The 14,783-nt window shown below is 45.1% G+C and overlaps 1 protein-coding gene across 3 annotated transcripts in view; it reads left to right on the forward strand.

The window, feature by feature from the left end:
* LOC132898038 (transient receptor potential cation channel subfamily M member 4-like) overlaps window positions 1–14,783 on the forward strand; it is a 155,867-nt gene that overhangs the window by 130,884 nt on the left and 10,200 nt on the right. For all 3 annotated transcript variants that reach the window (XM_060939401.1, XM_060939402.1, XM_060939403.1), the window contains 5 exons: window positions 3,509–3,641; window positions 4,651–4,825; window positions 4,927–5,092; window positions 5,225–5,406; window positions 5,626–5,758. In XM_060939401.1, the coding sequence (XP_060795384.1) occupies window positions 3,509–3,641; window positions 4,651–4,825; window positions 4,927–5,092; window positions 5,225–5,406; window positions 5,626–5,758 (789 nt within the window). The remainder of the gene's footprint in view (window positions 1–3,508; window positions 3,642–4,650; window positions 4,826–4,926; window positions 5,093–5,224; window positions 5,407–5,625; window positions 5,759–14,783) is intronic.

Raw genomic sequence — 14,783 nt, forward strand, 5'->3', positions numbered from 1 at the left:
TTGGGGAGAGGGCTCTTGCTGTTGTTTGTGCCTATGGCCCAAATAGCAGTATAGAGTATCCGGCCTTCTTGGAGTCCCTGGGAGAGGTACTGAGGAGTGCTCAGACTGGGGACTCCATTGTGTTACTGGGGGACTTCAATGCTCACGTGGGAGATGACAGTGACACCTGGAGGGGCGTGGTTGGGAGGAACGGCCTCCCCGATCTGAACCCGAGTGGTGTTTTGTTATTGGACTTCTGTGCTAGTCACGGTTTGTCCATAACGAACACCATGTTCGAGCATAGGGGTGTCCATAAGTGCACGTGGCACCAGGACACCTTAGGTCGGAGGTCAATGATAGACTTTGTAGTCGTTTCATCTGATCTCCGGCCCTATGTCTTGGACACTCGGGTGAAGAGAGGGGCTGAGCTGTCAACTGATCACCACCTGGTGGTGAGTTGGATCCGCTGGCGGAGGAGGAAGCTGGACAGACCTGGCAGGCCCAAACGTATGGTGAGGGTCTGCTGGGAACGTCTGGCCGAGCACTCTGTCGGGGAGGTCTTTAACTCCCACCTCCGGGAGAGCTTTTCCCAGCTTCCGAGGGAGGCGGGGGACATTGAGTCTGAGTGGACCATGTTCTCTACCTCCATTGTGGACGCAGCTGTTCGGAGCTGTGGCCGCAAGGTCTCCGGTGCCTGTCGTGGCGGCAATCCCCGAACCCGGTGGTGGACACCAGAAGTAAGGGATGCCGTCAAGCTGAAGAAGGAGTCCTAACGGGCCATGTTAACCTCCAGGACTCCCGAGGCAGCTGACGGGTATCGGCAGGCCAGGCGTGCTGCAGCTCGGGCAGTTGCGGAGGCAAAAACTCGGAACTGGGAGGAGTTCGGGGAGGCCATGGAGAAGGACTATCGGTCGGCCTCGAAGAAATTCTGGCAAACCGTCCGGCGCCTCAGGAGGGGGAAGCAGTACTCTGCCAACACTGTTTACAGTGCGGGTGGGGAGCTGTTGACCTCGACTGGGGACATTGTCGGGCGGTGGAAGGAATACTTTGAGGATCTCCTCAATCCCACCGTCATGTCTTCCACTGAGGAGACTGAGGCTGATGACTCAGAGGTGGACTCGTCCATTACCCAAGCCGAAGTCACTGAGGTGGTTTGCAAGCTCCTCGGTGGCAAGGCACCGGGGGTGGATGAGATCCGCCCTGAGTATCTCAAGTCTCTGGATGTTGTGGGGCTGTCTTGGTTGACACGCCTCTGCAACATCGCGTGGCGGTCAGGGACAGTGCCTCTGGAGTGGCAGACTGGGGTGGTGGTCCCTCTTTTTAAGAAAGGGGACCGGAGAGTGTGCCCCAATTATAGGGGAATCACACTTCTCAGCCTCCCAGGGAAGGTTTACTCCAGGGTACTGGAGAGGAGAATTCGACCAATAGTCGAACCTCGGATCCAGGAGGAACAATGCGGTTTTCGTCCTGGTCGCGGAACACTGGACCAGCTCTATACCCTTCATAGGGTGCTCGAGGGTTCATGGGAGTTTGCCCAACCAGTCCACATGTGCTTTGTGGATCTGGAGAAGGCATTCGACCGTGTCCCCCGTAGTATTCTGTGGGGGGTGCTTCGGGAGTATGGGGTTCGGGGCTCTTTGCTAAGGGCTGTCCGGTCCCTGTACGAACGGAGCAGGAGTCTGGTTCGCATTGCCGGCAGTAAGTCAGACCTGTTCCCAGTGCATGTTGGACTCCGGCAGGGCTGCCCTTTGTCACCGGTTCTGTTCATAATTTTTATGGACAGAATTTCTAGGCGCAGCCAGGGGCCAGAAGGAATCCTGTTTGGGAACCACAGGATTTCATCTCTGCTTTTTGCGGATGATGTTGTCCTGTTGGCTTCTTCAAACCAGGACCTTCAGCATGCACTGGGGCGGTTTGCAGTCGAGTGTGAAGCGGCTGGGATGAGAATCAGCACCTCCAAGTCCGAGGCCATGGTTCTCGACCGGAAAAGGGTGGCTTGCCCTCTCCAGGTTGGTGGAGAAGTTCTGCCTCAAGTGGAGGAGTTTAAGTATCTCGGGATCTTGTTCACGAGTGAGGGAAGGATGGAGCGTGAGATCGACAGGCGGATCGGTGCAGCCTCCGCAGTGATGCGGTCGCTTTACCGGTCCGTTGTGGTGAAGAAGGAGCTGAGCCAAAAGGCGAAGCTCTCAATTTACCGGTCGATCTACGTTCCGACTCTCAGCTTTGGGTAATGACCGAAAGGACAAGATCGCGGATACAATCGGCCGAAATGAGTTTCCTTCGCAGGGTGGCTGGGCGCTCCCTTAGAGATAGGGTGAGAAGCACAGTCACTCGGGAGGAGCTCGGAGTAGAGCCGCTGCTGCTCCACATCGAGAGGAATCAGCTGAGGTGGCTCGGGCATCTTTTTCGGATGCCTCCTGGACGCCTCCCTGGGGAGGTGTTCCAGGCATGTCCCCCCGGGAGGAGGCCCCGGGGAAGACCCAGGACACGCTGGAGGGACTATGTCTCTCGGCTGGCCTGGGAACGCCTCGGTGTTCTTCCCGAGGAGCTGGCCGAGGTGTCTGGGGAAAGGGAAGTTTGGGCTTCCCTGCTTAAACTGCTGCCTCCGCAACCCGGTCCCGGATAAAGCGGAAGAAGACGAGACGAGACGTTAATGATCACAAATGTAAAATATTTCAGGGGAATTTTACAGTAGTGCCAAACTTACTTATGGTTTTTCATTCACAACAAGATTGTCACCCTTATGTCTGTGTTTTTCTTTGTTTCACTTCATTAAATTAATTTATACTTCAAGATTTAGGGTTAGCAGGGTTTAGGGTTTATTTCCTCCAGAAGCTTTGAACTTGGGTGAGTCTGACTCTTAACCCATTACCTGATCTGCAGTTTTATAACACATGCACCATAAAATGGGGCCCTGGATAGTTTGAGTTTTATTGAAAAATTATAAAGCATAATAACTATACCTGCTTTTTGATTAGCAAAGTTTTAAAACTTTCCTTTCATTAAACTAGTAAATACATAGTAATAAAAAGGTTATGGTCCGGACAAGTTTAAAATCTTGCTGCTTGTCTGACTAGATGAGTAGATTAGATTAAAAAGTTAATGTCAAGCCCCGAGGGTGACACGTGGGTGGGTGGGGGAGTAGTGGTTCTTTTATGCTTTGGGAGGGAAATTCTGCTAGTGTAGTTTGGGTCTCATGATGAAACGGTTGTATCCTAAAGGGAGTGATCTCTTATGCCCCTTTCCACAAGATCACTTTACATACAACTAATTAAGCTCCTTGGTTGTCTGGTGCAATTTTACACACTGTTTTAAACTTCTCTCTGTATATGTTTTAGGATAAATCAGGATTTACACACTGACTTCTGATCAAACTCTGTTTCAACTGGTACAACTGGCTGTAGTGTTGATTTAAAATACATTATAAATGGCAGGATATAGATTTTTGGTTACTATAGTTTTGTTATAAAAGGAATATCTGTGCACATCATTCCCATTGATTGGTGTATTGTCGGCTCTTCTGTCTCAGGATGTTCCAAGAAACATTTTGGTTTGGCCGTGCAGCCTTGTGTCTCGACTACATGGTGTTCACCCTCAGACTTATCCACATCTTTGCCATTCATAAGCAACTTGGACCAAAAATAATCATAGTGGGCAAAATGGTAAGTTGTGGAAGGAACCAAATATTGTGTTTTAGATCTAAGCTTAATCGAAAGCATTCAAAAGCATGTCTGGCCCTCACCTGGGTTTTACCAGAGTGATCTGGTTTCCTCTCAAAAACATGTTTGTGAATTGTCTTCAAGTGTATTCACACTTGTACGTTAATGTGTGTCTGTCTTAATGGTGACTGCAGCAATCTTGCCGTTGGTCCACAGTTCCTGTATGATCACGTAGTGGTCAAAAGTGCGCTAGAGTAGAAGAGATTCTAGTTGTTATTTCAGTTTGGGGTGAATCGGAGTTCCTACAGCAATGTGTAAATACAATAAAACAATCTCAGAATATATGGGAGAAGACTCTGTTTTTTAATTTTGTGATTCAAGAAGTGTTTAATGCAGTATCTGGGGGAGAGTCAGTGATGCACATGCTAGGAGACTGAGTTAGCAGCAGGCAAACACCTTTTTTCCAACACAAGGTGACCTCTGCATAGAAAAGCACAGACACGTATCTGGGTGGGAATAAAATTCAGATGACCCTTGAGTTTGGCAAAAACCAGTAAGTAATTCAGCTTGTAATTTTCCCAGAGGATGGACAAAAGAATCAATATGGTGGATCCAGATGGAAATAAAATGAAACGGAGAAACACCTGTAAGATTGGAAATTACCCCAGGAGCCCTTATAAATTTAGTCCCATCTGGATGCTACTGCCATGTGAGTGTCACTGCTCTGCTGAGAATGCACCACCCAATTATAGTAATATCCTGGCAGCTATTGTCCTCGTGTGGTAACTTGGCTTTGATGGATGGGTAGAGTGGACATAACTGGACAGAGCAACGGAGTACTGCACACTTGGGTCAGTTGGCTTGACCACAAAATAAATAAAATAAAGCTTCCTGCTGGAGTATTGGCACACTGAAAGAGCAGAGACAAACCAATGAAAATTTAAGGAAATTATTCTATACTGATTTTAAAGGATCACTTATCAAATCTCTTTCTGTGGCCATTTCCTTCCAGATGAAAGATATCTTCTTCTTTCTGTTCTTCCTTGCTGTGTGGATGTTAGCATATGGCGTGGCCAATCAGGCTCTGATCTACACCTACGACTCAAGTGCTGATAGGATACTTCGCCGTGTATTCTACAGGCCATATTTACACATATTTGGACAAATTCCTGTGAATGAAATAGATTGTACGTTTTCACTCATGAGCATGATCTCATATACCATCAAAATTAATGACTAATTCAGTGTTTGGATTCATCATCATTGTCATGTTTCTGTATGTGTTCAGCTGGATTTAGTTGGGATGTACATTGCACGAATAATACAACACTAGTTAACTCAACTACAGAACCATGTAGAGAAGCACATCATAACTGGCTTGTGGTCATCTTACTTGTCATCTACCTTCTGGTCACCAACATCCTGCTCATTAATCTACTGATTGCCATGTTCAGGTAGTCAACTATCCATCTATCTATTCACCCATCCGTGTGTGTGTGTGTGTGTGTGTGTGTGTGTATATAATATTTTTATTGGATCCCTGGTCCTCCTGTCTTCCCCCCCCCCCTTCTCCCCCTTTTATCTAGTTACACCTTTACCAAGGTGCAAGATCGGAGTGACACCCACTGGAAGTTCCAGCGCTACAACGTTATTGTGGGGTATCATTCTCGGCCTTGCCTTGCTCCACCCTTCATCATCATTTCTCACTTGCACCTCCTCATCAAGCGGAACATCCGCAAGGTGCCTTCTGAGAAGGTGCACCAATTTGGTAAGCCTGCTTAATTTTCATTGCTCATCATTACAGGCAAATGCCTTCAAGCCTTTCCAAATCTAATGTAATAGAGACATGCAAAAATTAAAGGTAAAAAAATTGTCGTTATTTTGCAAAGGTTAAATTTGATATACCGTAGCACCAATTGCAATTTTTCAACAGAACACCAGGAAGAATGATTATTAATAAACACGAGGGTACTTTTACTTTCATTAGCTGTGGACTTGAATTGTAAAGCTAACAACCGACTAATGACATGGGAGAACATGCAGAAGGAGAACTTCTTATCTGCTGAGGGAAAGAAGCTAAGAGGAAGTGATGCGGAGAGGCTAAAGCGCATTTCTGTCAAGTGAGTGCTCTGATCTCTTTCGTACATGCTACACATAATCGTTAAGCTGCATGTAGAAATATTATTAAATTACCTTCTGGCTTACAATAAACTCCACTGACGCACTAGTTTACTCACTCAAGCTGATGAAAGCAGGCTGTTGTTTAATTTGCTGTTGTGCATCAATGGTGAAAGTTAAGGAACTGGAATGAACTCACTCCTGCAGAATCTGATAAAGGCACATGTTTCCACTCTTATGTTTATGAAGTGAAAGTCCAGAATGCACTGTTCTGCAGGGTTTTTTTTTCTTTTCCTCCCCGATATCAGCTGTGTTCATTCATTTTGAGTAGAGTAATGGTCAAAGTATTATCATTTGTAGTATGTTTGGTCTAATAACATTTGTCTGCATGACGCCATACAATTACTGCACCAAAATTCAACAATGTTCTTTCGAACAGAACTCTGCTCAAATGAGAACAGAGTTAAGCTATGTAATCTAGAAATATTCCTGTCAGCCATCCCAAAACACTTAAGACTTCCATGGTGATATACCAAAATGCAGGAAGACCAGCACTAAACATGAAGCCAAACCCAGGGAGAGTTGTGGCAGCTCTGTTCCAGACGCGGACCAGGAGGAGTTAAAGGCTGATGACATTGGGAGCTCAGCTCCGTCCCACTGAAGTTCTACACGTGCTACTCTAAAGGAGAATACGGGGGGTTACAATAACCTGACTGCATAAGTGTGAACACCTTTTTATAATGGAGCATGTGACTGTGCTTAGACTTATCCAATCATACATCGGTCATCAATTAAGTGATTCTGATTAACCTCAAAGGCCAGCTGTTTCTGTAGGATTTTCTTGACCTCTTGGTTTCATCTATCTGCTGCAGCCATGGTCCAATAAGAGCTTACAAATCATGTACAGGATCTTGTTATCGAAGAGTATCAATCAGGTGAGGGGTATAAAATGACTTCCAAAAGATTTATGAACACTGGGAAGGTCCTCAACAAGTGGAGATGATGGGCATGGCAGGATCACTTACCAAGAGGACCTCCCTCCAAGCTTGATGGAATGATGAAAAGAGCTAATTAGGGAGGCTGCCAAGAGACCTACAGCAACATTTTAAAGGAGCTACAGGAACATCTGGTGTCAAGTACTGGTCACTTTCTGTATGTGAATGTAATCTCTTCACATGTCTGAACAGGTTAAAAAAAAAAAAGACAACTTAGAGAGCCATTCTCACAGTGAAGCATGGTGGTGGCAGCATCATGATTTGGGCTGTTTCTCTTCAGTAGAAACTGTGTTCCTAGTCAAGCTGGAGGGAATCATGGGTAGCACCAAATGCCAGTCTGTTATGGCACAAAGTCTGCAGGTGTCTGTTAGACAGCTGAAGAGGAAGAAAATTTTCAGCTTCCAGCATGATAACCCAAAGTGCAAATCCAAGTCAAGAAAGGAATGGCTACAGTAGATCAATATTTTGGAATGGCCCAGTCAAAACCCTGATGAAAAATCTACTGAAAGATTTGACTGTACACAGGATATCTCCTTGCAGTTTGATAGATTTGAGGCATTTTTGCAAGGAAGAGTGGAATAAAATTGCCAAGTTAAGATGTGCGAAGTTGAGACTCTTACCCAAAAAGTGTGTGCTGTATTACAAGCAAAAGCGTTTTTAACAAAGTAGTGAAGGGGTGTGCACACTTGTGCAACCGGTTTATTTATCTTTTTTTAATACCTTAAAACATGTCTTTCACTTGAATTTTCTTGGTTGCTATGTGTTACGTGAGAGGTTATCACAAAAAAAAAAAAAACAGCAACACTGAATTCGGTGATAAAGTTTTAACATTAATCAGAAGTGAAACATGTTCAAACAAAACCCCAACATGTTATACACACAAAACCCTAGGCCTAGGTCACAAAACAAAAGGTTCCCTTTTCAAACCCCATCAAAATACAGACATATTCGTAACATAAAATGTCAAGGACACAGAATTTATCTCACGGTCCCTTTGTGCCTCGCGTTAGGCAAGCGCCGGTCAGCAGGTCCCATTGCCCCGACCGTCAAACTGTTCACAGCCTTTAAATGTCCTCCGAAGTAGCAGTGGTGTTTCCAGAGGCATCCGGGAAGGGAAAAGTCCGAAAAGCATAATCCAACACGAGGGAAAAATATCCAAAATAGACCAGAGTCTCTGAAGCGAGGGCACCGAGAGCTGTCCAGCTGTGTCGAGCGCATCCGAGAGTGTCGCCACATCTCGGCCTGAAGTTGTTCACGTGAACTTTAACTGACATCAGCCAGGCACCGCGTGGCACCTGCAGCTCGCTGGAATGTCTCCCTCATGAACTTTATCCAAGAGCCAAAATCGAGTGGGGTGTAACCTAATGATTATCAGAAATGTCCATCATGCACAAGTAATCATAGAATAACAGAAAATCACCCCAATAAAATATAGAAATGCTCTGAACATCCAAACACGGGATATTTACATATTGCAATGGAAATAAATAACTGAATAAAAAAAAAACACTTGTACATCACACCTTCCCCCTTAAAGGGAAAATTTTGATTTTAAAGATCAAAATTTTCAGTCAAGTTCTCTTCTTTATCCCATTTTTACACTTTTCAACAGCAGGATAGACAATCAGCAATAACATTGTCTTTACCTTTTATGTATTTGATTGCAATGTCATACTCTTGAAGAATTAAACTCCAGTTTAACAACCTTCTATTCTTGTTTTTCATTTTTCCCAAGAACACTAAGGGATTATGATCCGTATAAATAATCAAAGGTTTCTGACTGGTACAAATGTATACCTGTGTTGAACTGCCAGAATAAGGGCTAAGAGCTCCTTTTCAATCGTTGAATAGTTCCTTTGATGCCGGTTTAACTTTTTCGAAAAGTAAGCTATAGAATGCTCAACACTGTCACTCTCATTGTTTTGTAATAACACGGCACCTACTGCATCATTACTAGCGTCCACGACTAGGGCAAATGGCTTGCCAAAATCAGGGGAACTGAGAACAGGGTAATGACACAACAAGCATTTCAGTTCGTCAAGTGCCTTCTGGCAGGTGTCAGTCCACACAAACTTCTCACTTCTCTTAAGCAAATTTGTCAGAGGCAGGGCTACCTCAGCAAAGTTCTTGCAGAACTTACGGTAGTATCCTACCATGCCTAAAAATCGTCTCAAGGCTCTATGCCGCTTTTCCACTACAAACGCGGCTGAGTCGGGCTGAGCTGTGCCGTGCTGAGTCGAGCTGAGCGGGGCTGTTGGAGTTGCATTTCGACTACAACCGCGCTGAACCGTGCTGGCTGGAAGTGGGTGGACACATTGGGTGGAGTTAGCGAAAGTGGGTGGACGTCAGGTGATGTCGTTAAGCAGCGCAAACAGTGACATCAGTGAGCTTTTAAGCTGGGCCCTGTACTACGAAGCGGGTTTTCTGGCTTACCAGGGTAACTTCGAGAGTAACTTGATCACGTGCAGCGTAACTTCCCGATTAACCCATACTACGAAAGTTGGCTATGTTCAAACCGAGGTATGCTGCCATGGCAACTTACACTGCATCTCAAACCTGCTCGTCTCAGGTTATGTTCTTGGTTAACCCGAGGTTTCCGATTAACCACACCCTTTTTAAACACCACCTCTCCACCGACATTTCCTCTAGAGACAATGCCAGCGTACCTGGATGACCCGTGCGATATCGGAGCGCAGATTAGAGATGGAATTTATGGCTCTTTGATGGGATCCGCATCTTTGTGATCCGTTCTTTGAAAAGAGCCATTCAAAAGACTGGCTCATTTGGCTCTTTTTAAATATTTATTCAGTTTTAAGAAGACAGCGTCTAAAGAAGCCAGATCCCTCTGCTTAGACAGTGACATCAATATTTCTGGACATACCTTTTATATAAAGCAACCTAGACTTACATTATTGTAACCCCTAAACGCTCATAAATAACCATTAAAAAACAATGAGGGCTTCAATGAATGTCCATGCAGAACGGCTTTTCTGTAAAAAAAAAAAAAAAAAAACCACTCGAACATAGTTACCAAGAATGCAAGAATATTTTATAGAAAAACACTTGTTTTACAAAAATATTTAAGTCTGAGATACAAAATAGATACAACTACAATAAATATAACAAGAACTAGTTATCACACAAGAACATTTTAATAGAAAAAAAACTTTCTATATTAAAAATATTGAAATTGTAACACAAATAGATACAACTAAACAGTCAGATAAATAGTTATAACAAGAACACAAGATTATTTTAATAGGAAAAAACAAACTATTAATGCAAAAAATATATTATTAGAAAAATAGATACAACTAGACAAACAGATAAATAAATAAAATACACAAAAATAGAACAAACAAAATGACGATAGAATAAATTAAATGAATGTCCGTGCAAAGTAGTTTTCCCACAATATTATCATTAATATCACACAACAACATTATACAAAACAATTTGAACTATTAGGCAAACAGATAAAACTTGAATAAATAAAAGGCAAATGAATGCTTGCTTGCACGCGCACACACACACACACACACACACACACACACACACACACACACACACACCATTATGAATGATGTTTTTATATTTCATTTTCACCTGTTGCCAGGTGCGTTTGGCACTGCTGTTGCCTCTGAAATGTTCACAGGACCGACACCAACTTAGTCAAAGGGACTGAACAGTCAGTCATCCTAACTTATGTGACTCATGTGCACATATCAGCTTAAGTAGGCGACTCCATGAATTTACCATACCAAATTTTATTCAGGATTTTTCGGACATTAAACAAGCTATATATGACTGGGGCCACGTCGAAGGACCATTTTCTGTGACTTGTGATTGATCATGAAGCTTTCTCTCATCCTATACTTCTGTTCTGGAACATGTAGAAGGGAGAATGTACTTGCGCATTTACCCGATCGGCAATTCGGTGCCAACATGCTTGCCGCTCCTTATTGGCAGCCGCTGTGTTAGATTTTCCTCTTAATGTTGTTTTGAACTCCTCGTAGCTTTGCATTATGACAGCGCATTCTTCCTCCGTGAAGTACGGCGACCGTGCCATTGTGAACAGTGGGGATTTGCGCTGATAACCTCCCCTTTAACGTGAACGTGCATTAACCCTGATTAGGTTAAACCAGGTTCAACAAATCAACTTCATAACTGGCGTCGTAGTACCGTTTAACCCCAAACAAGATAACCAGGTTTTGTCAACCCCGGTTTAGCGGGGGAACCCTGGGTTACTTCTGGGTAGGTTAACCTCCGTTCGTAGTACAGGGCCCAGTAGTCTCACGACCCGGATAGTAAACAATAAACATGGAGGACATGAAGTCGTTAGTGTTACTGGTCTTGGTGCTGTGGCTTGTCACCGACAACGCGGACAGATACTGGCAATAGCGTATAGATGAGGCGAGGCGCATAAGGCTTCAGAAATTCTCGTAATTCGTAATTCTTCTCCTTCCAGGTTTGCGGTGTTTACAGATCCCAGCGCGCTCGCGGGGCGTGTGTGGGCATGTGAGGACACTCCTCCTCACCAATCAGTGCACAGGGGAGCGTCTGCTCACGCCCCCAACCTCACTCGGCTCGCTTTGGCTCGCTTCAGCCCCACTCCAAAACGGTGCGAGTTTTAGGGGCTAAGCAGGGCTGAAGCGAGCTGAGTCGTGCTGGTTTTTGGTAATCGAAATGCGAGCCGTGTCGGGCTGAAGTGAGCTGAAGCGAGCTGAAGTGAGCTGAAAAAGGGTAGTGGAAAAGGGCCATTAGTGCCGGGAACTGGATAGGACACTATAGTCTGGATCTTAGCATCAACAAGGGCCACCTTGCCTTGGCCAATAACATGCCCCAGATAAGTAACACTGGCACAGCCAAATTCACTCTTCGCCAGATTAACTGCAAGATTGGCTTCTGACAGTCTCTGAAACAGTTTTTCAACATCAGTGATATGACCTTCCCATGTGTCACTGCCAGTAACTAAGTCCTCAATGTAAGCACTAGTGTTGGGTAAGCCCTTAACCACAGAATGGATCATTCTTTGAAATGTGGCAGGGGAATTCTTCATTCCGAAAGGGAGCACACTGTATTCATGCAACCCCGACGGTGTGACAAACGCAGAGGTTTCTCGACCCCTCTCCGTTAGTGGAACACACCAATATCCTTTCACCAGGTCAACTTTGGTGAGAAACTTTGCTTGTCCAACTTTGTCAATGCAATCGTCCACTCTTGGGATTGGAAAAGCATCTGTTTTACTGACAGCATTTACTTTTCTATAGTCGGTACAAAATCGTGTACTACCATCGGGCTTAGGCACTAGTACGCACGGTGAGCTCCAGTCAGAGTGAGACAGCTGAATGATGTGCTCCAGCATGTACTGCACTTCATTCTCAGCAAGTTTGCATTTCTCTGGACTCATTCGATATGGGTGTTGCTTGATGGGCAGAGCTTCGCCCACATCGACGTCATAAACGGCCACATGAGTTCTCTTAGGAACATCTGGAAATAGATCCCGATACTTGAGTATCAAGGCAGTCATTTGGTCTTGTTGAGCAGGTTCTAAGTGAGAATTTTGAGTCCAGGCTCTGCAGTATGTCAGAATTAGACAGCTTACAAGGAATGATGTCAGGCTTGACTGAGGGTTCTTCATCCAGCGACTCCTCATCCTCTACAGAGCTCTCACCACACTGCTGATCAACCATTGACACAACCTCCATGGGCCTATCATGGTAAGGCTTCAACATGTTGATATGGCATAGCTGCCTAGCCTTTCGCCTGTCTGGAGTGGACACAAGGTAATTGAGGTCATTGGCCTTTGCATGGATTACATAGGGGCCATGAAACCAAGCTTGCAAGGGGTTGGACTGCACTGGGAACAACACAAGCACCTTATCCTCAGGATGGAATGTCTTAGCTCTGGCTTTTCGATCATACCAAGTTTTCATCTTTCCTTGGGTAGACTCAAGCTTTTCTCGAGCCAATGCACAGGCCCTGTGAAGTCTCTCCTTGAAGTTCAAGACATACTCCAACAGATTCACATGGGTGTCTTTGTATGTCCACTGCTCACCCAATAGGGCTAACGGTCCTCTCACCTCATGCCTGAACACCAATTCAAATGGGCTAATTCCAAGGGACTCCTGGACTGACTCCCTAGCAGCGAAAAGCAACAAATGAACTCCTTCATCCCAGTCCTTCTCATTCTCAAAGCAGTAGGCTCTGATCATTGTTTTCAGAGTAGCGTGAAATCTTTCTAGAGATCTGTCTGTGAAGATTCTCAGTCATCCAGGTCATAGTAACTGTGGGTGGTAAAAGAGAGCAACTGGACTTGCTTGAAGATTCTTGAAGATGTTTCACCTCTCATCCGAAAGGCTTCTTCAGTTCTGTCTGACTAGTAGGGAGTATCAGGTATTTATCCTCTCATGGATGAAAAGCTCATCTAAGGTGTCGTTGAGTCATCCTGTTGGTGTGGGTCAATGGGGGCTGGATGTGAACGGCCTCGAGAGTCGTTTGGGTGATCAATGGATTGCCCGTTAAGGTGATCAATGGAATGCTGATTCTCTCTGTCCTCTTGTAAGTCACTGAAAACAGCTGGGTTTTGGTGTGCATTCAGTTGTCTGGGAAGTGTGCCAAGGACTGTGTTGTAGGTGGCTGATAAATGATGTCTTAGACCCCCACCTCTGTTCAGTGACTTAACTTTGCAGTTTCACCAGAGCGGATACCAGTGGTAGATCATCACAGCCACAGAGTCAGCCATCAGAAACAACAATCTGACCAACACAGAGGCAGAACAACTTAGACTGAAGATATCAGCTGCTCTGTCCAATGCAAAAGCATCCCCCTCCAACCTCACCAGCCAAGAAAGGAGGGCTCTTACATTGCTTCAAAGAGACCGGGACATCACCATCCTTCCTGCTGACAAAGGGAGATGCACAGTGGTGCTAAACACAGCGGACTTCCACTCAAAGATGACCAGTCTCCTCAGTGACACAACCACCTATGAAACCTTAAGGCGGGACCCCACCAGTTGTTATAAAAAGAAAGTTGTTAGCTGCCTGCAACAACTAGAAAAGGACCAAGCCATCAACCGATCTCTGTACTACAGATTGTACCCTGGGGAAGCCGTTCCTCTCATATACGGACTCCCCAAGATTCACAAGGAAGGAGCTCCACTCAGACCTATCATCAGCAGTATAAACTCGGTCACCTATAACATTGCCAAACACCTAGCCACTATCCTGGCTCCTCTTGTTGGGAATACGCTACATCACGTCAAAAACTCCCAAGATTTTGCTACTAAAGTTGCAGACCTCAAACTAGACTCAGATGAAACCATGGTTTCTTACGATGTCACTTCTCTTTTCACCTGCATTCCCACCACAGAAGCAGTTGAATCTGTTAGACAACGACTCCTTCAAGACAACACCTTACTGGATAGAACAAACCTCACCACGGACCAGATTTGCACCCTGCTTGACCTCTGCCTGACTACCACTTATTTCCAGTTTAATGAAAGTTTCTACAGACAGAAGCATGGATGCGCCATGGGCTCACCGGTGTCCCCTATTGTGGCCAATCTTTACATGGAGGAAGTAGAACATAAAGCTTTGACCACTTTTTCAGGAGTTGCTCCCAGCCACTGGTTCAGATATGTGGATGACACCTGGGTTAAAATCAAAACCCATGAAGTGGAAGCCTTCTCTAAGCACATCAATGCAGTGGATATCAACATCAATTTCACTCGGGAGGATGTCAGTGGGAATAATCTAGCCTTCTTGGATTGTGATGTACACATTAGACAAGACAGAAGCCTTAGCATCGAGGTCTACCGGAAACCCACACACACAGACCAGTACCTACTCTTCGACTCTCACCACCCACTGGAACACAAATTGGGGGTCATTGGGACCTTGCAACACAGGGCTCAGAACATCCCTACAACGGTAGAGGGAAAAGAGAAGGAGCAGAATCACATCAAGAAAGCACTTCAGAGCTGCGGGTATCCCAACTGGTCTTTCTTCAAGAGTAGAAAAAGGAACATAAC

This window comes from Neoarius graeffei, chromosome 14, assembly GCF_027579695.1.
Source record: "Neoarius graeffei isolate fNeoGra1 chromosome 14, fNeoGra1.pri, whole genome shotgun sequence".
Lineage (NCBI taxonomy): Eukaryota > Metazoa > Chordata > Actinopteri > Siluriformes > Ariidae > Neoarius > Neoarius graeffei.